Genomic DNA, 20,189 nt, shown 5'->3' with positions numbered 1-20,189 from the left:
GGTGGTGGTGTAGTATGATTGTGGTGGTGGTGTAGTATGATTGTGGTGGTGGTGTAGTATGATTGTGGTGGTGATGTAGTATGATTGTGGTGGTGGTGTAGTGTGGTTGATCGTGGTGGTGGATGATTGTGGAGTGGTGGTATCATAACGGGGTGAGGACAGGGCTCATGCGCTCAGACGGTCGTGTGTCGTAGGCGGTGAGGGCGATTCTTTTACCAATTTATTGATTTGGCGGTGGTGGAAGTGGTGGTGGGGGTGTTGATGAGGGGTGCTCTCTCGTTGACTCCCCGGTGGATGAGCTGACACGACACCGTTCAGCGCGTCGGTACAACGCTTGTGCACATGGCCATCCAAGTGTTTGGCTGTGCTGGGTGGTGCTGGGTTTCTAATCGCAGTGATCACGTGGCATAAACATGTGACTTGCTTGTGACGTCACTGGGGAGGGGGGGGGCTTAGCGGCACGTGCTTCCTGTTAAGGTACAGCACATACAGTAGATATAGAGTAGAGAGCGGCGGCTGCTATTGTGGAAGTTGTCGGCTTTGCTCCCGAAGTTGTTTAAACAAGATTTACATGGACTAATAAAGCTTCGTTTACCGTTATTTATCGATGCGAGACCACATCTTGAGTGTAAATCACCCTGAGCTGCTTAATTAGTGAGGTGCTGAGGGAGAAAGTGAATTAGACACCAATTCACATCAAGCGTGAGACATCGTCTTGGCGGCTTAATCATGTTCAGTGGTTGTGGTGGTGGTGCTCTTTGTGGTTGTGTTAGTGGTTGTGATGGCGATGTCAATGATGTTGATGATGTTGGGGATGTTGGCGGTGATGGTCATGTCGTCGTCGATGAATTTATCTCGATGGTGGTGATGTCGGTAATGTTTACGTTGATGGTGGTGATGTCGGTGACGATGATGGCGGGGATGTCGGTGACGTTGATGTCGGTGATGTTTACGTTGATGATGCCTGTGATGTCGGTGACGTTGAGGATGTCGGTGAGGTTTATTTTGATGGCGGTGATGTCGGTGACGTTGATGATGGCGGTGATGTCGGTGATGTTCGTGGTGACGGTGCTGCAGGCTGCGTGGGGGAGGAGGATGACGACGGCTCTCTGGCGGAAGTCCCTGACCTGGGGGGCACGGAGGGGGACACGGGGGGCACGGAGGGGGACACGGACACCGACGATCGCGACCCCTGCTCCTCCGACCCCGACGACGATCGAGCCCCGCCCAGCAGCGCCGCCGACTCACCAGGTGAGAGAAGGGGCGGAGAGGTGAGGGCTGCGAAAGAGGTGGGGGGGGGTAGTGTGGCAGGTGAGAGGGTGTTGCAGTGTAACAGGTGAGAGGGTGTTGCAGTGTGGCAGGTGAGAGGGTGTTGCAGTGTAGCAGGTGAGAGGGTGTTGCAGTGTAGCAGGTGAGAGGGTGTTGCAGTGTAACAGGTGAGAGGGTGTTGCAGTGTAACAGGTGAGAGGGTGTTGCAGTGTGGCAGGTGAGAGGGTGTTGCAGTGTGGCAGGTGAGAGGGTGTTGCAGTGTAGCAGGTGAGAGGGTGTTGCAGTGTAGCAGGTGAGAGGGTGTTGCAGTGTAACAGGTGAGAGGGTGTTGCAGTGTGGCAGGTGAGAGGGTGTTGCAGTGTAACAGGTGAGAGGGTGTTGCAGTGTAACAGGTGAGAGGGTGTTGCAGTGTAGCAGGTGAGAGGGTGTTGCAGTGTAACAGGTGAGAGGGTGTTACAGTGTAACAGGTGAGAGGGTGTTGCAGTGTAGCAGGTGAGAGGGTGTTGCAGTGTAGCAGGTGAGAGGGTGTTGCAGTGTAACAGGTGAGAGGGTGTTGCAGTGTAACAGGTGAGAGGGTGTTGCAGTGTAGCAGGTGAGAGGGTGTTGCAGTGTAACAGGTGAGAGGGTGTTGCAGTGTAACAGGTGAGAGGGTGTTGCAGTGTGGCAGGTGAGAGGGTGTTGCAGTGTAACAGGTGAGAGGGTGTTGCAGTGTAACAGGTGAGAGGGTGTTGCAGTGTAACAGGTGAGAGGGTGTTGCAGTGTAACAGGTGAGAGGGTGTTGCAGTGTAGCAGGTGAGAGGGTGTTGCAGTGTAGCAGGTGAGAGGGTGTTGCAGTGTAGCAGGTGAGAGGGTGTTGCAGTGTAACAGGTGAGAGGGTGTTGCAGTGTAACAGGTGAGAGGGTGTTGCAGTGTAACAGGTGAGAGGGTGTTGCAGTGTAGCAGGTGAGAGGGTGTTGCAGTGTAGCAGGTGAGAGGGTGTTGCAGTGTAACAGGTGAGAGGGTGTTGCAGTGTAGCAGGTGAGAGGGTGTTGCAGTGTGGCAGGTGAGAGGGTGTTGCAGTGTAACAGGTGAGAGGGTGTTGCAGTGTAGCAGGTGAGAGGGTGTTGCAGTGTAGCAGGTGAGAGGGTGTTGCAGTGTAGCAGGTGAGAGGGTGTTGCAGTGTAGCAGGTGAGAGGGTGTTGCAGTGTAGCAGGTGAGAGGGTGTTGCAGTGTAGCAGGTGAGAGGGTGTTGCAGTGTAGCAGGTGAGAGGGTGTTGCAGTGTGGCAGGTGAGAGGGTGTTGCAGTGTAACAGGTGAGAGGGTGTTGCAGTGTGGCAGGTGAGAGGGTGTTGCAGTGTGGCAGGTGAGAGGGTGTTGCAGTGTAACAGGTGAGAGGGTGTTGCAGTGTGGCAGGTGAGAGGGTGTTGCAGTGTAACAGGTGAGAGGGTGTTGCAGTGTGGCAGGTGAGAGGGTGTTGCAGTGTGGCAGGTGAGAGGGTGTTGCAGTGTAACAGGTGAGAGGGTGTTGCAGTGTGGCAGGTGAGAGGGTGTTGCAGTGTAACAGGTGAGAGGGTGTTGCAGTGTAACAGGTGAGAGGGTGTTGCAGTGTAACAGGTGAGAGGGTGTTGCAGTGTAACAGGTGAGAGGGTGTTGCAGTGTAGCAGGTGAGAGGGTGTTGCAGTGTAACAGGTGAGAGGGTGTTGCAGTGTAACAGGTGAGAGGGTGTTGCAGTGTAACAGGTGAGAGGGTGTTGCAGTGTAGCAGGTAAGAGGGTGTTGCAGTGTAGCAGGTGAGAGGGTGTTGCAGTGTAACAGGTGAGAGGGTGTTGCAGTGTGGCAGGTGAGAGGGTGTTGCAGTGTAGCAGGTGAGAGGGTGTTGCAGTGTAACAGGTGAGAGGGTGTTGCAGTGTAACAGGTGAGAGGGTGTTGCAGTGTAGCAGGTGAGAGGGTGTTGCAGTGTAACAGGTGAGAGGGTGTTGCAGTGTAACAGGTGAGAGGGTGTTGCAGTGTGGCAGGTGAGAGGGTGTTGCAGTGTAACAGGTGAGAGGGTGTTGCAGTGTAACAGGTGAGAGGGTGTTGCAGTGTAACAGGTGAGAGGGTGTTGCAGTGTAACAGGTGAGAGGGTGTTGCAGTGTAACAGGTGAGAGGGTGTTGCAGTGTAGCAGGTGAGAGGGTGTTGCAGTGTAGCAGGTGAGAGGGTGTTGCAGTGTAACAGGTGAGAGGGTGTTGCAGTGTAACAGGTGAGAGGGTGTTGCAGTGTAGCAGGTGAGAGGGTGTTGCAGTGTAGCAGGTGAGAGGGTGTTGCAGTGTAGCAGGTGAGAGGGTGTTGCAGTGTAACAGGTGAGAAGGTGTTGCAGTGTAACAGGTGAGAGGGTGTTGCAGTGTAGCAGGTGAGAGGGTGTTGCAGTGTAACAGGTGAGAGGGTGTTGCAGTGTAGCAGGTGAGAGGGTGTTGCAGTGTAACAGGTGAGAGGGTGTTGCAGTGTAACAGGTGAGAGGGTGTTGCAGTGTAACAGGTGAGAGGGTGTTGCAGTGTAACAGGTGAGAGGGTGTTGCAGTGTAGCAGGTGAGAGGGTGTTGCAGTGTAACAGGTGAGAGGGTGTTGCAGTGTAGCAGGTGAGAGGGTGTTGCAGTGTAGCAGGTGAGAGGGTGTTGCAGTGTAGCAGGTGAGAGGGTGTTGCAGTGTAGCAGGTGAGAGGGTGTTGCAGTGTAACAGGTGAGAGGGTGTTGCAGTGTAACAGGTGAGAGGGTGTTGCAGTATAGCAGGTGAGAGGGTGTTGCAGTGTAACAGGTGAGAGGGTGTTGCAGTGTGGCAGGTGAGAGGGTGTTGCAGTGTAGCAGGTGAGAGGGTGTTGCAGTGTAGCAGGTGAGAGGGTGTTGCAGTGTAGCAGGTGAGAGGGTGTTGCAGTGTAACAGGTGAGAGGGTGTTGCAGTGTAACAGGTGAGAGGGTGTTATTGATTGCGATGCAGCAGAGTGGCCGTGTCGCGCGGGCCTCGGGCCGCGTGCACGACGACGAGGAGGAGGGGGAGGGGGCGGAGGGGAGGGGGCGGCTGGGAGCCGGTGGGCGGTGGGCAGCGGCGCCAGCAGGAGGCTGGAGCTCAGCCACAGGTGCAGACACAAGGTTCTGTGTCGCCCCACTCCGCACGGCATTCCGTCTATCTGATGAAACCCGCCGGCCGAAACATCACCTAATTAATATATTCCTCCCCCTCGTCTGATACCCAACTCGCCTCTCGGTAACTGATACGGCAGCCCCAGCAGTGGAGCGGTCGCTTGGTCGAAAGCCGCTTTGTGCGGTCCCATCGCCGGGTCGGGTCGCCGAGAGGTCACCCATTTGACCCTGTGTGTCGTGGGTGGTCTTTGGCGGCCCCGGAACCCTGCACGATCCGGTCGCTTTGCCAACTCCGAAAGCTGCCGCGCAAATTACCCTGGCGTCCTGCCGATTGGACGTGGGTCCCCGTTCGACGCAAACCCCTGTGATGCATCGTTCGCTGTGGAGAATACGACTCCTGTTGTCCGCAACGACTCGCACAGAGACCCCTTAGCCGACGTGTTGAGTTGACCAATGGGGCTTGTGCGCCACTGCCAACCCCAGCAGCATCGACAGATAGTTTATTTTATTTCAGAGACCCCCCCCCCGCCGCTCACGTTTAAACTAGAGCTCTCGGACGAGGATTAATTTCCCACTGAATATTTTCCGGGTCGCTGGGAGCGCCGGAGTCACGTGACCAGAAGCATCCACCGCCACGGCCTCCTGTCTTGCCGTGCCACCGCCGAGAGAGGCGGGCACGCTAAGCGGCGGGCGCGTGGCTCCGGTGCCACCGGCAGCGCTGTGCCCCTTGCTGGCGGGGACGGCCGGAGCCTCCGGTGTCCGTGCCCTCAGATCGACGGCGGTTGATCGGCGCATCGCCGATCGCGGCCAAACGGGGCGCCCGCGACTTGGGCGCCGAGCGTGCGATGACTCGTTGGGTTCGCGTCAATCACTTGCGCCAGTCGGACGTTCAGGCGTGGGTCGGGGAAGTGAGACGCGACGCACACGAGGCGGGCAAATGCCAGACCGAGAGAAGGGGTTTTTGGAATCGTGGGGATGAATCGGATTTTGCGGGACAAGGGTGGCTCCCAGCATGCGCACTTTGGCCACTCGGGCAACGCGACGATCGCTGCGATTGTCTCGAGACTAACGCGAGCATCGCACGCGCACGCACAGACAAACACGCACCCGCACAACAACAACCGCGCTTTGCCACTAGGTGGTTGTGCCGTCAGCATGCAGCTTTTACCAGGCAAGGTGCACCTTGAGACCCCGTGAAGTGCGGAAGGCTCGCTGACAGGAGACCACGGGACAGACCCAGATGTTACGGGTTCACCGACTGAGATGACTGTCAGATGGACCACACGTGCTTCCCACTGTGCCGACTTGCAGAATGTTTTAGCCACCCGGTGCTCTGCTCGTTGTTGTGAGCGTCCTTCCTCTGCCCTCCATTGTTGTTGGAAGACGACTGCCTCCAACTGACCAGTTGCGTCCTTCACGAGCCTCCTCCAGAGACCGACCTTTACACCCGCTGTCTTTGGCAAGTCCGCTCAGCTCCACATCCTCCTGTACCACATCTCTTCTCTATCCTGTGCCACGCCCGTTTAGCCTCCTCTATCCGGCCAAACAGAAGCTGCTTCATCATGCGGTGGCTGCACATGCAGATTATATGACCCATCCAACACAGCCACCATGCCTGGTGGAGGAGCTCACCGATGGGACTGTGTTCAGAGCTTTCAAGAATTTGTAAGCTCCTGGCTCCTCGTAAAGCCCAGGAGGGATTGCAGACAGGCCAGACTTAATGTTTACAATTAGGGGAGATGCTCTTTCAGAGGGGTCCAGGTTTCTCAAGCATACAGAAGGGGGGGCATGACTGTGACTGAGAAGACCCAGAGCTTCGTATGGAGCGATAGGTCAGGTAGCGTCTACACAGGGTTGCATCCACACAATGAACCCCCGTATAGCCTGGAACATACTGTTGGGGAAAGTGCTGTTAGCGAGCACATATGTAGGCCAGAACAGCACACGAGGGGGTGGGTAACCAGCACCACCCCCGGCTGCCTTTGTCTCCCCAGTGTCAATGTTGACGCACCGCACCAGGTCCTCATATTAGGCCGAGTCGACCTAGGGCAGGCCCAGGACCGGTTCAGAAAATCGTCACTGATTTTGGCCGTGAGCGGGAATGAAACTCGGGCCGCCAGGTTCATAGCGCAGCGTAGCGCTGACCGCTACACCACCGCTCCCCACACACACACACGTACACACACACACACAACCACGTGTACACAACACACACAGACCTACACACACACACACACACAACCACGTATACACACACACGCGCGCACGCAGGTGCGTACAAGAGACACGCATCTTTATATTTGCACGGGGAGAGGATGCGGGCGCGTGAGGCTATTCATGAAGGGTGACCGCAAGGCAGGGGGGGGTGGGGGCGCTACTCGCCGGCCCCCCGCCAAGGGGCGGAACAAAAGCAAAGCCGTCACCGCCACCGTTGATCCCACGGCCGGGGAAATTCATCTTTCCCCCCTCCTCCACCCCACCCCCGGCCTTGTTCCCCTGCCGCGACGCGCATCGTGCGGCCGGGCCGCCCCGGAGCCCCGCCGAGGCTTTGGTCGGCCGGACGTGGCGCGGGGTCACGGCTCTGTTGTCGGGACATTCAACGCGGCGCGCTTTCTGCCAGCAGCGGCGAGTTGAGCGATTGCAGGGCCGCATATTATAACCCGCGGGAGCCGCCGCGGGTGAATTGGCAGACTCGGTTTCTGCCAGTTCAGCCTCCGATCGTCTCCCTTTACCCTTACGGTGCTGTTCATTGCTGGCCTGTGCTCGGTAATTAACAAAAAACCTTTCTTAAAGGCCCTCCCCCCACCTCTGTGCACCCAGCGGGACAGCACAGTCTATCTGCAGGTCACGTGCAGTAGGGTAACGTGTGGGTACTGCCACCTCTGCCAAGACGTGCTGGCCTGCACGTGGAAATGCCATCGCCGTATCAGCCTATGGATCAACTTGTTGTTATTAATCTGCTTGTTTACCTAGAATAGTTTCACCGAGTCTCAGGACTCGTTTTGAAGAGGGTCCTTCTAAGTTTGCACAGTCGGGGAGGAGGGCGGGGGGGGCGTTGTTGCTATGCAGATTCCCCACGCAGTCCTTTGCAGGTTTGGCCAATACCGGAAAACATTGCCTGGCAGAGCGCGACGCCGCGTCGCCACGGACGATGGCAAAGCGGCCCGGGAGGTGCCACGGGCCGGTACCGCTCTGCTCCTCTCCCGTCAGCAGCTTGGCCCCTGCCGCTCCATTCCTACTCCCCCGCCCCCTCCTCCCCGACCAGCTTCTCCACCCCGTCCGATGGGATGGGCCGCGATCAGCGGTTTTCTGACGTGGGTTTATCGTACGCGCTAGCTTAAGTACGACTCTTACGGCGTTTCTCTCCCCCGTTTTGCGAAGGAAAACCGGGAGGGCCTCGTTAACCCCGTGACGTCACGGCCCGGCCGTGAGGCCCCGCTGTAGGCTGACCGTGAGGCCCCTCTGTAGGCCGGCCGTGAGGCCCCGCTGTAGGCCGACCGTGAGGCCCCTCTGTAGGCCGGCCGTGAGGCCCCGCTGTAGGCCGGCCGTGAGGCCCCGCTGTAGGCCGGCCGTGAGGCCCCACTGTAGGCCGGCCGTGAGGCCCCGCTGTAGGCCGACCGTGAGGCCCCGCTGTAGGCCCGGCCATGAGGCCCCGCTGTAGGCCCGGCCGTGAGGCCCCGCTGTAGGCCGGCCGTGAGGCCCCACTGTAGGCCGGCCATGAGGCCTCGCTGTAGGCCCGGATGGCACCCGTCCCAGAGCGAGCCCCGCGGCCCGATCGGCGGCGGCTCGTCCCTGTACTGCGCCCCCCCCATCGCGGCTTACTTTCCAGCGGCCATGGGAACGCGGCGCTAATTACTCGGGGGGGACCAACGAGAAGAGGAGACGTGGGAACGAGGGGGGGCGGGGGGGAGTGTTTGGGGCGAGCGCCCGGGAGGGGGGGGGCGGTGAGGGGTGGCTCCCCGGCCCCCCCGTGCCCTGTGTGCCCCGATAGCTGCAGCGCGCCTTGAGGTTGCGATAAGATTAGCGCAGCCCTGGCGCCTCGAGATGAAACAACCAGAAGACAGTTTCAGTGGAAAGAATTACTTCTCCAGCACCGTGTTCCCACCCTCTTCCCCCCACCCCCCCTTGCTCATCCCTCCCCCCGCCTCACCCCCTCATCTCCCCCCCCCCCCCCCATCTCATCCTCAAACCCCGATAAGCCCTGGTGCTCTTGAGAGCTCTGTCTCTGTGCCGCTGCAGTTCACTATTTGCCGGTGTTTGTCTCGGGGTTAGCTTGCTGCTGCTGCTGCTGCAGCTGCCGACGCGACTGCCGATGCTACGACTGCTGCTGCCACGGCTGCTGATGCTCTGATGCTGCTGACAATAATGAGCCTGCTGCTGCTGTTGTTGCCGCTGTCACTGCTGCTGATGCTGCCACTGTTTGTCTCTGACCGTGACGGTGTGCGGTGGTTAACCAGGAACGCGTCCTTTTTTTACGTACTCAGAAGAGGCTGATTTCCCCTTCTCACTAGTGGGGCCTTGTTGGGCACGGTCAGCTCCTCGTGGACGGCCACCACGGGCCCCCATGATCTATTGTAAAAGGAGCAAATTTTTTTCGTGCACTCGAATAGCTGAATACTACACACGCACTCACCTTATACACCTTATACTACCAGGCTAGGGCCCGTGGCTGCCCGGGGGAATCTCGCCGAGCCTCAGGACTCATTCGCAGGAGGGATCCTGCGTCAGGATGTCTGACCACTTCCCTTGCAGCGGGTAACTCGAGTAAAGCCAAGATCGCGCCGGGATAGCGTGGCCCTGCGTGCAAGTCCATGATCCCTGTAGCTTTATTACTGCCTCCGTGAGCAAACTACCGCGCCCCTCGCCCACCCCACCCCATGGGTGAATGGGGAAGTCTTTGCTGGTTATTGCCACGTCAGTCGGGGCTGATGATTCAATCCCTTCCAGTGAAGTGTCGCAGTTCGTCGGTGGCGGTGTTGTATTGTTTGTCGCAGCTTGGTGATGGTAACAACATTGGTGCTTGGTGGTGATGGTGGTGATGGTGGTGATAGTGGTGATCATGTTGTGGTGATGATCGTGGTGAAGATGGCAATGATAGTGATGGTGAAGATGGTGGTGATGATGGTGGTGGTGATGGTTATGATGATGGTTGTGACGACGATGATGATGTTGACCCCTTTCTGTGCCACCCCCCCCCCCCAGTTGCGGTCGATGCTGGGAGGCGGTCACCTTCGGAAGACGAGCGTGACCAGGAGTCACCACGTCCACAGCGGTGGGCACTACCGGGTGAGCGTGACCTCGACCTCGCCCCTCACTCACCCACACACAACAAAGACAAAGATCCCCCCTATAGCCTTAACAGACTGTTGGGGTAAGTGCTGTTAGCGAGCACCTATGAAGGCCGGCACGGCACACGAGGGTGTGGGTGGCCAGCACCACGCCCGGCCGCTTTTGTCTTCCTAGTGACGATGTTTACATGCCGCACCAGGTACTCATTGAGGCTGAGTCGACCTAGGAGAGGCCCAGGACCGGTTCAGATAATTGTCACCGGTGTTGGCCGTGAGCAGGAATCGAACTCGAGTCGCCGGGTTCGTAGCGCTGACCGCTGCTACACTACCACTCCTCACTTTACTCGTTCACAGACACACACACTGACACACACACTGAGACACGCACAGACACACGCATTGACCACACACTGACACACGCCCTGACACACACACTGAGACACACACTGAGACACACACTGAGACACACACTGACACACACACTGAGACACACACACTGACACACACTGACACACACTGACACACGCACAGACACACGCACTGACACACACACTGACACACACACTGACACATGCACTGAGACACGCACAGACACACGCACTGACACACACACTGACACACACACTGACACATGCACTGAGACATGCACAGACACATGCACAGACACACGCACTGACACATGCACTGACACACACACTGACACATGCACTGACACACACACTGACACACACACTGAGACAATGTGTTCAAGATCTTAATACCAATGTGGAGGACTGCTCGCCAGGAGAGGGCTTCAGGAAAGAGACGGTGGGTGTGGCTTTGCTGTTCCTCCTCGTTGAATGAGTGCAGGTTCCAGTGGTTTACTATCTGGTCAATAGTTCGGGTTGCATGGCCACACTCAGCACTGTGGCTTCTCTTTAATGTTCTTACATTTTCATTCACGAAAAAGTTGTGCCCATCGGCCTGTTGATGTTCTGACCCACACACTGATACACTCACTGACACACTGGCACACACACCGATAGTTAGTGTGTGAGAGCGTGCGTGCGCGTGCGGGCGTCGTTGGGTGTGAGCGTGCGAGCGCGTTGGTCAGCGAGCCGGTGAGCGTGCGTGACTGTAGGCGTGCGGTTGTGCGTGACCCTGCGTGCGTGAGTGCGTACATCAAGATCGGGCGAGCTCAGCAGCCGCGATGGCCGTTGCACCGGGCCGCAGGCCTCTCGTGTGGTCACGCAGGGCAGCGCGCGCACGGAAACGAGATCTCGGGTCGCGATTCGGCGCCAACCACCGGCGTCCTGCACAGTGACACAGCGCAGAGAGTGACACAGCACAGAGAGTGACACAGCACAGAGTGACACAGCACAGAGAGTGACACAGCACAGAGAGTGACACAGCACAGAGAATGACACAGCACAGAGAGTGGCACAGCACAGAGTGACACAGCACAGAGAGTGACACAGCACAGAGAGTGACACAGCACAGAGAATGACACAGCACAGAGAGTGGCACAGCACAGAGTGACACAGCACAGAGTGACACAGCACAGAGAGTGACACAGAGAGTGACACAGCACAGAGAGTGACACAGCACAGAGAGTGACACAGCACAGAGAGTGACACAGCACAGAGAATGACACAGCACAGAGAGTGACACAGCACAGAGTGACACAGCACAGAGAGTGACACAGAGAGTGACACAGCACAGAGAGTGACACAGCACAGAGAGTGACACAGCACAGAGAGTGACACAGCACAGAGAATGACACAGAGAGTGACACAGCACAGAGAGTGACACAGCACAGAGAGTGGCACAGCACAGAGTGACACAGCACAGAGTGACACAGCACAGAGAGTGACACAGAGAGTGACACAGCACAGAGAGTGACACAGCACAGAGAGTGACACAGCACAGAGAGTGACACAGCACAGAGTGACACAGCACAGAGTGACACAGCACAGAGAGTGACACAGAGAGTGACACAGCACAGAGAGTGACACAGCACAGAGAGTGATACAGCACAGAGTGATACAGCACAGAGTGATACAGCACAGAGTGACACAGCACAGAGTGACACAGCACAGAGAGTGACACAGCACAGAGAGTGGCACAGGAGAGTGACACAGCACAGAGAGTTACACAGCACAGAGAGTGACACAGAGAGTGACACAGCACAGAGAGTGACACAGCACAGAAAGTGACACAGAGAGTGACACAGCACAGAAAGTGACACAGCACAGTGACACAGCACAGAGAGTGGCACAGCACAGAGAGTGACACAGCACAGAGAGTGACAGAGAGTGGCACAGCACAGAGAGTGACACAGAGAGTGGTACAGAGAGTGGCACAGCACAGAGAGTGGCACAGAGAGTGACACAGCACAGAGAGTGGCACAGAGAGTGGCACAGAGAGTGGCACAGCACAGAGAGTGACACAGCACAGAGAGTGGCACAGAGAGTGGCACACTCGAGGGAGAGTGATACAAGTTGAGAGTGAGTGGCACGAGAGAGTGGCGCAGGAGAATAACACAGAGTGCCATGGGGGAGGGGTACGGCTGAGTGGCACAGCAGAGGGAGAGTGGCACACGAGAGAGAGAGTGGCACGGGAGAGTGGCATTGTGCCACACAGGGTGTGCACCCAGCGTTGACCTGATTGGCGGTGTTGTCAGCGCCGGACGATCACCGGTAGCAGTGATAATGGCAGTAGTGGCAGCGATGGTGGCGGTGGTGGCGGTGGTGGCAGCGATGGTGGCGGTGGTGGCGATGAAAGCCCCGGCCGAGGCTCTGACTCGGCGCCTGCTGTTTTCTTTCGTGGAATATTGCTGGGTGCCTGCGCTTTCGCCAAATATTAAGAAGTGCTGACACAGCGACAAGAAATCTGGAGAGCTCCTAATCTCTGGGGGGGGGGGGGGGCGAGGGGGGTGGGGGGGGGGCGAGGGGGGTGGGGGGTGCTACCGGGGCGGGGGAGGGAGGGAGGGGGTGGCACGGGGGCGCCTCCTTGGCATCCTTCTGTGCTCCTCGTAGGATTCCGTCCGGAGTCACTGGGGAGCCTCGTGAACCGGTTAGTTCCACGCGTCGGGCGTCGTCAATCCGCTGCTGGATGAAGGCCTCCCCCCCCAAGGTGCCACCGCCACCTCCCACGAGCCTGCGATACAGCGGTCTACTCGACACACGAGCCGACTTCATCGCTCCGTCTCCTCGCAGGTCGTCCTCTCGGATGCGTTCCATTCCTTGCGTTCCAATCGACCGTGGTCCCTCATCATCGTCATCATCATCGTCAGCCGTGGTCATTCCACTGCTGGGTGAAGGCCTTCCTCCGCCGTATCTGTCGTGGAGCGAGCGGCTCGCAATTGGCAGGTTATGAGTTTTTAAACAATCCTGGTTGTGGGGTTGATTCATCCCATGTGTGTACGTCTCTCGCACCGTACGTAGCCAACCTTGCTAATCGGAGGTGCGTTTGGTGGGTGGATGGGTTGGTAGTGGGTGGGTGGGTTGGGAGTTGGTGGGTGGGTAGGCGGATAGGGAGTTGGTGGTGGGTAGGCGTGGGGTGGTAGGCGTGGGGTGGTAGGTGGTGGGTGGGTAGGCGTGGGGTGGTGGTTGGGTAGGCGTGGGGTGGTAGGTGGTGGGTGGGTAGGCGTGGGGTGGTAGGTGGTGGGTGGGTAGGCGTGGGGTGGTAGGTGGTGGGTGGGTAGGCGTGGGTTGGTAGGTGGTGGGTGGGTGGGTAGGCGTGGGGTGGTAGGTGGTGGGTGGGTAGGCGTGGGGTGGTAGGTGGTGGGTAGGTAGGCATGGGGTGGTAGTTGGTGGGTGGGTAGGCGTGGGGTGGTAGTTGGTGGGTGGGTAGGCGTGGGGTGGTAGGTGGTGGGTGGGTAGGCGTGGGGTGGTAGGTGGTGGGTGGGTAGGTGTGGGGTGTCAGTTGGTGGGTGGGTAGGCGTGTGGTGGTAGGTGGTGGGTGGGTAGGTGTGGGGTGGTAGTTGGTGGGTGGGTAGGCGTGGGGTGGTAGGCGTGGGGTGGTAGTTGGTGGGTGGGTAGGCGTGTGGTGGTAGTTGGTGGGTGGATAGGCATGTGGTGGTAGGTGGTGGGTGGGTAGGCGTGTGGTGGTAGGTGGTGGGTGGGTAGGCGTGTGGTGGTAGGTGGTGGGTGGGTAGGCGTGTGGTGGTGTGTGTGAAGGCAAAGAGGCGCCACTGGGAAGGGGAGCGGGCAGAGAGAGGAGCGGCGTGCGGCGCTCCGTCCGTCACGCCGCCGAGAGAACGTTCATTCGGCGTGGACAAGTCGACGTTTGTGAAACAAAATAAAACTCGCGATGTCGGGGGGGGGAGGGGTCTTGGTTTTTTTAGCGCCCCGATAAGGATCCACGGGGGGAGGGTGGGGGGGGGGCCGAGGAGGGAGATGGCGGCGGTGGCGGCGGTGCTGTTGGGGTTGCGGTCGCGTTTCCGCGTCGCTCTCTATAAACTCCAGCACGCCGCTGATTTATCGCGTTGATGTTGCGTTAGTGGTCGTATCGCCTCCCCCCCCCCCTACAACTACCGCCCCCTTCCCCAACCGCCACCCCCTGCACCTCCTCCTCCGGCAGTCACGAGGAGGGTGCGCTGCTGGGCGCGTTGGGGGTGAGGGCGACGTTACTCCCCCCACACCCCCCCTCACTCTGCGGTCAGCTCTGAGGTTCGCTGGGTCGGCGATGACGGTGGTGGTGGTGGCGATGGCAACGATGGTGTCGCGATGGTGGCCGCGGTGGCGTTAGTAGTGATGATTGCTGATAGTCACGCCGATGGTGAGGGCGAGGGAAATAGCGTCGCGATGATGATGGTATGGTGACGATGGTAGGGTGACCATGGTACGGTGATACGATGATGATGGTGGGGATGATATTGAGCCCTGATAACGCGACGGTGGTGGTGGCGATGATGATGTCGCGACGAGGTATCGCTTGGATAGAATCGTCACGCGTGCCGCGTGATCGTCCGCGACGAGGTGTGACGTCCCTGGCGACGAGGTGTGACGTCCCTGGCGACGAGGTGTGACGTCCCTGGCGACGAGGTGTGACGTCCCTGGCGACGAGGTGTGACGTCCCTGGCGACGAGGTGTGACGTCCCTGGCGACGAGGTGTGACGTCCCTGGCGACGAGGTGTGACGTCCCTGGCGACGAGGTGTGACGTCCCTGGCGACGAGGTGTGACGTCCCTGGCGACGAGTGCTCGCGCTGGAGGAGCGGTGGGGAAGTGACGACGAAGGGAAACAAACGCCAGGCGGTTGTCTGGCTCCGCTCCAGAGCGCGGGATCTGCGGCCGCTTCCCCCAGCGGCAGGGGTCTTGTTCCCGGAGTTGTGCTCCCAGCTGCCTGTCGGCGGAACTCTCCACCGGAGGCTCTAAAGCGTGCGTCCGTCCGCGCGCTGGCCGTGCGTGCGACGTGCACGCGCGTGTTTTTTGGTGTTAGGTTTCACTTTTTTAAGGAAATTCTATCAAAGGGTTTGGTGAGCAGGAAGGGGATGCGATTCACCACTGTTGTGCGTGTCTGTGTGCGTTTCTGTGTGCGTGTCTGTGTGTTTGTCTGCGAGGAGCGGTAGTGCAGTGGTTAGCGCGCTGCATTGCGAACAAGGAGACCGAGATCGATTCACTACCAACACCGGTGACGGTTTGCCTGAACCGGTCCTAGGCCTCACCTAGGACGACTCGGTCTCAAATGAGTACCCGGTGCGATGCGTAAACATCGCCACTCCGGAGACAAAGGCGGCTGGGCGTGGTGTGTGCCGTGCCAGGCTTCAAGGGTGCACGCTAACAGCACTTGCGCCAACAGTCTGTTAAGGCTATACGGGGGATCTGTGTGTGTCAGGGCGTGTACGTGCATGCGTGTGTGTCTGTACGTCAGTTTGTCTGCGTGCATCTTTCGCATCAGTAGCAAGGACCCCCTGGGAATTGACGCGCAGGGGGAGCAGCGCACTCCCGGGTCGATCGGCGGTCCGGGAGACACGCAGGGGCACCCACAGGGACGTGCGCCCTTGGCCGCCCATGGTGACGGCCTCACTGCAGAGCCGGCCATTGCGAGCCCCCCCCCCCGTTAACCACGAGTCGCTCGCCGTGCGGCGGAAGGGACGCGCGGCGGAGCGGAGAGCGCGCCGTGCCATCCGTGTGGCGACGTGGGCACCCGTGCCCTTGGACTCGCCGGGCGCTCCCACCCTGCCACCCATCCCCCCCGCCACGGTGTCCGCTTACCATCGGATCGCGTCTCTGTGGCTGCCGCTGCCCAGACAGGAGGCTGTTGTCTCCGGAAGACAATGGCCAAGGCCGTGCGCCTCCATCCCCGCCATGCCCACCGTGTCCCGGCCACGTCCTGCCCGCGCGTGAGCGCGTGCGTACACGTGTGTACACGTGTGTACACGTGTGTACACGTGTGTACACGTGTGTACACATGTGTACGCGTGTGTACACGTGTGTGTGCATGTGTGTGTGCGCGTACACGTGCGTGCACACGTGCGTGCTTGTGTTTGCGCGTGTGTGCGCGAACATGTACGTACGTGCACGTGCGTGTGTGAATGTTAGGAATCGTGACGCCGTGTGACGCAGTGTAATACCATACGATGCGTATAATCGTGTGTTCACGTTATGGCCGCTGCCACCGCGGCGTTAGTGGTCAGCAGCAGCAGCGCGGGTGAAACAAACACTGCGAGTTTCTTAAATCCCCGCTCCTGTCCACCCAGCAAGCATAGATGAGCTGGACCGCAGTTTGGGGGGCGTCGGCAGGTGGCGCGGGGTGGGAGGGTGAAGCGTTGCTACTCCCGCCTCTTCCAACGTGCACTGGGACACGTGCTCTTGGTTGGGGGGGAAGGGCCCATACCAAAGAGGTTGAGAGTCCCTGCTGGACATGATCGACGGCGAGTTAACTGCCATGATTCAGGTCGATGATTCGGGGCCAGCGATTCGAGTCCCGTTGCCTCACATTTGCCCGTCTCGTTTGCAGTGTTTCAAACGCCCGTCCGTCCGTCCGTCCGGCGTGCCGTCGCCTATCGGCCTCGACGCGTCTCGCTCGCGTACCGTTTGCGCGAATAGCCGAACGGCGAATGTCCCCCCCTCCCTACCATCCGCGGTGCGCGCGAACCCCCTTGCCGGACCGCGTGCCGGACCGCCTTGCCGGACCGCCTTGCCGGACCGCGTGCCGGACCGCCTTGCCGGACCGCCTTGCCGGACCGCGTGCCGGACCGCCTTGCCGGACCGCGTGCCGGTCCGCGTGCCAGGGAGTCGCTCTTGATCCCCGTCCATGGGCGTGTCACCCTCGTTCCTTGCTCGCCCAGCAGCAGCGGCAGCGAGCGACCTTGGCACAGGGAATCAACACGGCGGGGGGAGGGAGGCGGTGGGGGGAGGGAGGCGGGGGGAGGGAGGCGGCGGGGGGAGGGAGGCGGGGGGAGGGAGGCGGGGGGAGGGAGGGCTCGGCCCACGGTGTTTGTCCGGCTCCCAGCGGAGAGGGCCGCACCCGCGGGGGGCGGTGGGGGGGTGACCGGAGTTGCGTTAAGGAGATGAGAGGAGGCAAGGGGGGTGGGGCGTCTGCGGTGTGCGCACCTAGCCTGGCACAAGCGCTGTGATGACGTCACCGTCACTCCGTGTGATTGCGGTGTGTGTGATTGCGATGTAGGTATATGATTGGGCTGTGTGTGTGAGGGGTGTGTGTCAGTTCGGCGTGTGGGTGGGGAGCGGTTAGCGCTACGCTGCGCTACGAACCCGGCGACCCGAGTTCGATTTCCGCTCACGGCCAACACCGGTGACGATTATCTGAACCGTTCCTGGGCCTCCCCTAGGTCCACTAAGTCTCAAATGAGTACCTGGTGTGGTGTGTAAACATCGCCACTGGGGAGACAAAGGCGGCCGGGCGTGGTGCTGGCCACCGACCCCCTCGTGTGTCGTTCTGGCCTTCATAGGTGCTCGCTAACAGCACTTGCCCCAACAGTCTGTTAAGGCTATACAGGGGATCTTTGGTGTGAGTGTGTGATCGGGGTGTGTGTGTGTGTGTGTTCGGTGTGTGTGTGTGATCGGGGTGTGAGTGTGTGATCGGGGTGTGAGTGTGTGTTCGGGGTGTGTGTGTGTGTGTGTGATCGGGGTGTGAGTGTGTGTGTGTGTGATCGGGGTGTGAGTGTGTGATTGGGGTGTGTGTGTGTGATCGGGGTGTGAGTGTGTGTGTGTGTGATCGGGGTGTGTGTGTGTGATTGGGGTGTGTGTGTCTGTGATCGGGGTGTGAGTGTGGGATCGGGGTGTGTGATGAGTGTGATGAGTGTCATGTGTGGTGGCTGTCGAGAGTGGAACGATCGCACTTACCACGTAATGGTCTCATTCCCAATGAGTTGAGCGGCACTTTTCATCGGTCACGTGATGCTGTGCGGAAGCTACCTCGCCTGTCGCTCCACATGAAGTTTCCGGTCTTCTCGGTCACGTTCGTGCCCTCTCCTCTCTGTGCTTTTGAAAACGTGGCCCCTTTTGAGGAAATATCTGCACCGTTTTGAAATATCCATGCTGGTCTGCCCACAATCCATCCTTTGGTTTAACCAGACTGGGCTGTATGAGGAGCTCACAGATCAATGAAAGATCTGGACAAAGTCCCATCAAATTTCGATTTAAAGCTTTCGTGACTGCAGGGATTCATCTTCTTGGTTCTTTCGTGACTTTACCGAAAGAACCAAGAAGAAAAAGTCCCATCAGTGAGTTCCTACGTAAGGTTCGGCTGCGTTGGTTGGGTCATGTAGCCCGCACGCCCAGCCACCGCATGCTCACGCAAGTTTCAAGTTTCATTTATTTGGTATAGTCCTGTGAGCTATGCGGCTCTTAAGTAGGGTGCAACCGCAACAATCAAAATATGCGGCTTCTGTTTGGCTGGATCGAGGGGGCTAAATGGGCGCAGCACGGGCTAGAGAAGAGATGGAGTGATTTGGTACAGGAGGATGTGGAGCTGAGTGGACTTGCCGATGACTGGTACCAGCGGTGTCATGATCGGCCTCTGTGGAGGAGGCTCGTTAAGGACGCTGCTGAGCAGTTGGAGGCAGTCGCCCTTTTACACTTCACATGGCCTCAAAGTGCACCTAGCTTGGCACTTTGAGATTAAAATCCCTCAGCTCGCGATCCGTATTTTAACTATCGGAATTGCCCAAAAAAAGCTAAACGTGTCAACCCCAACCTCACACCGGGCAGGCACGTGCGTGCGCCTGTGTGTGTGTGCGTGAATGTGTGTGCCTGAGCGCGCGCCTGTGTGTGTGTGTGCGAGCGTGTGTTTGTGTGTGCAGAGCGTGTGCTATTTTTTGTTTTTGTTATAATTAGGGGGGAAAGTTAACGATCTAATTTTTTTTTCCGAACTCTCCCTGCAAGAATTTATCTTATCGAACAGAATCTGCAATCTAGAGCAAACATTTCCTGTTGTGACTGGCACCACGCGGAGATTTCAGCTGAGTGCAGCCGAATCGAGCCGAGCTGAGCAGAGACCCCGCTTCCTGCTCCCCCCCACACCAACCCCCTACCCGCCCCCACCCCACCGGACTGCCTACCCCCCACAATCACCTTCCTACGCACCCACCTGCCTACCCATCTACCAGTTAGTCTACCCATGAGCCGACCTACCCACACGCCTACCCACTCGCCTGCCTTCCTACTCACCTGCCTACCCGCTCGCCAGCCTATCTACTCGGCTGCCTACCACTCACCTGCCTACTCGCCCACCCGCCTACCCATTGGCCAGCCACCACACACAGCCGTCCTCATTGCTGCTGCTGCCCTTCTCCCACTGAGCTGTCCTCACCCCTACCCCCACCGTCTCACTCATCCCCCCCACTCACCTGTCATCTCACTCAGTCACCCACACTCACCAACTCACCCACACTCACCAACTCGCCCACACTCAGTCACCCACACTCACCAACTCATCCACACTCACCAACTCACCCACACTCACCAACTCGCCCACACTCACCAACTCGCCCACACTCACCCCTCCCGTCGTCATCCCTCCCTGCCCGTGTCGCTGGGACGCGTGGAGAGGTCGACGCTGCACGATTTCCACGCTGCCATCGCCCGTTCCCAGAGCCCCCCCCCCCCCAATCCCGTGCCCCCCACCCACTCCCCCCCCTCGCGATCTCTGCTGGCCGTGCTCGCGGTCGCCCGGAGTGGGATCCGTCAACACCGCAGCGGTGAAACAAACCCCAGGGGCTCGGCGAGAACAGAAGGAGAAGGAGCGCGAGGCAGTCGCTGGTCCTCGGTGTGGAAGGTGCCATCCTCCTGCTGCTGCTGCTGCTGCTGCCGTCACTGCTGCTCATTCGACTGCTCATTCGACTGCTGCTCATTCTTCTGCTGCTGTCACCGCTGACGCTACTGCCACTGATGTTACTGCCGCTGTCACTGCTGAATAATCATCGACTTGGCACGGTGCTAGTACTGCCATAATCACGGTCACGCACATTGGTCCCCCGTAATAGCCTCAGCAGGCACACGCCGGGACTTACAAACGTGCGCATGCACTCGCTTGGACAAAGACAAAACGAATATCCCCCGTGTAGCCTACACAGACTGCAGGGGCAAGTGCTGTTAG

General features: G+C 58.9%; 1 protein-coding gene and 1 long non-coding RNA gene across 21 annotated transcripts in view; both read left to right on the top strand.

Annotated features, from left to right (window-relative positions):
- Positions 1-20,189, top strand: part of LOC116952125 (uncharacterized) — a 94,511-nt gene that overhangs the window by 38,713 nt on the left and 35,609 nt on the right. The window contains exons 2-3 of the mRNA XM_076074093.1: positions 1,078-1,251; positions 9,561-9,644. Coding sequence (XP_075930208.1) covers positions 1,078-1,251; positions 9,561-9,644 — 258 coding nt within the window. The remainder of the gene's footprint in view (positions 1-1,077; positions 1,252-9,560; positions 9,645-20,189) is intronic.
- Positions 1,260-4,263, top strand: LOC142930924 (uncharacterized). Of its 20 annotated transcripts, none has more exons than XR_012946920.1 (6): positions 1,260-2,061; positions 2,112-2,361; positions 2,787-3,111; positions 3,162-3,511; positions 3,637-3,861; positions 3,937-4,263. It is a non-coding gene; the product is annotated as an uncharacterized LOC142930924 (long non-coding RNA). The 20 variants fall into 20 exon arrangements; XR_012946922.1 differs by having other exon boundaries at positions 2,787-3,161; positions 3,212-3,511; XR_012946913.1 differs by having other exon boundaries at positions 2,787-3,261; positions 3,387-3,511.

Source organism: Petromyzon marinus, chromosome 45 (genome assembly GCF_048934315.1).
Source record: "Petromyzon marinus isolate PM22_M1 ecotype Great Lakes invasive population chromosome 45, UKy_Petmar_22M1.pri1.0, whole genome shotgun sequence".
In the NCBI taxonomy this organism is placed as follows: Eukaryota; Metazoa; Chordata; class Hyperoartia; order Petromyzontiformes; family Petromyzontidae; genus Petromyzon; species Petromyzon marinus.
The sequence above is the reverse complement of the archived record's forward strand: the minus strand, read 5'-3'. Positions and strand labels throughout refer to the sequence as shown.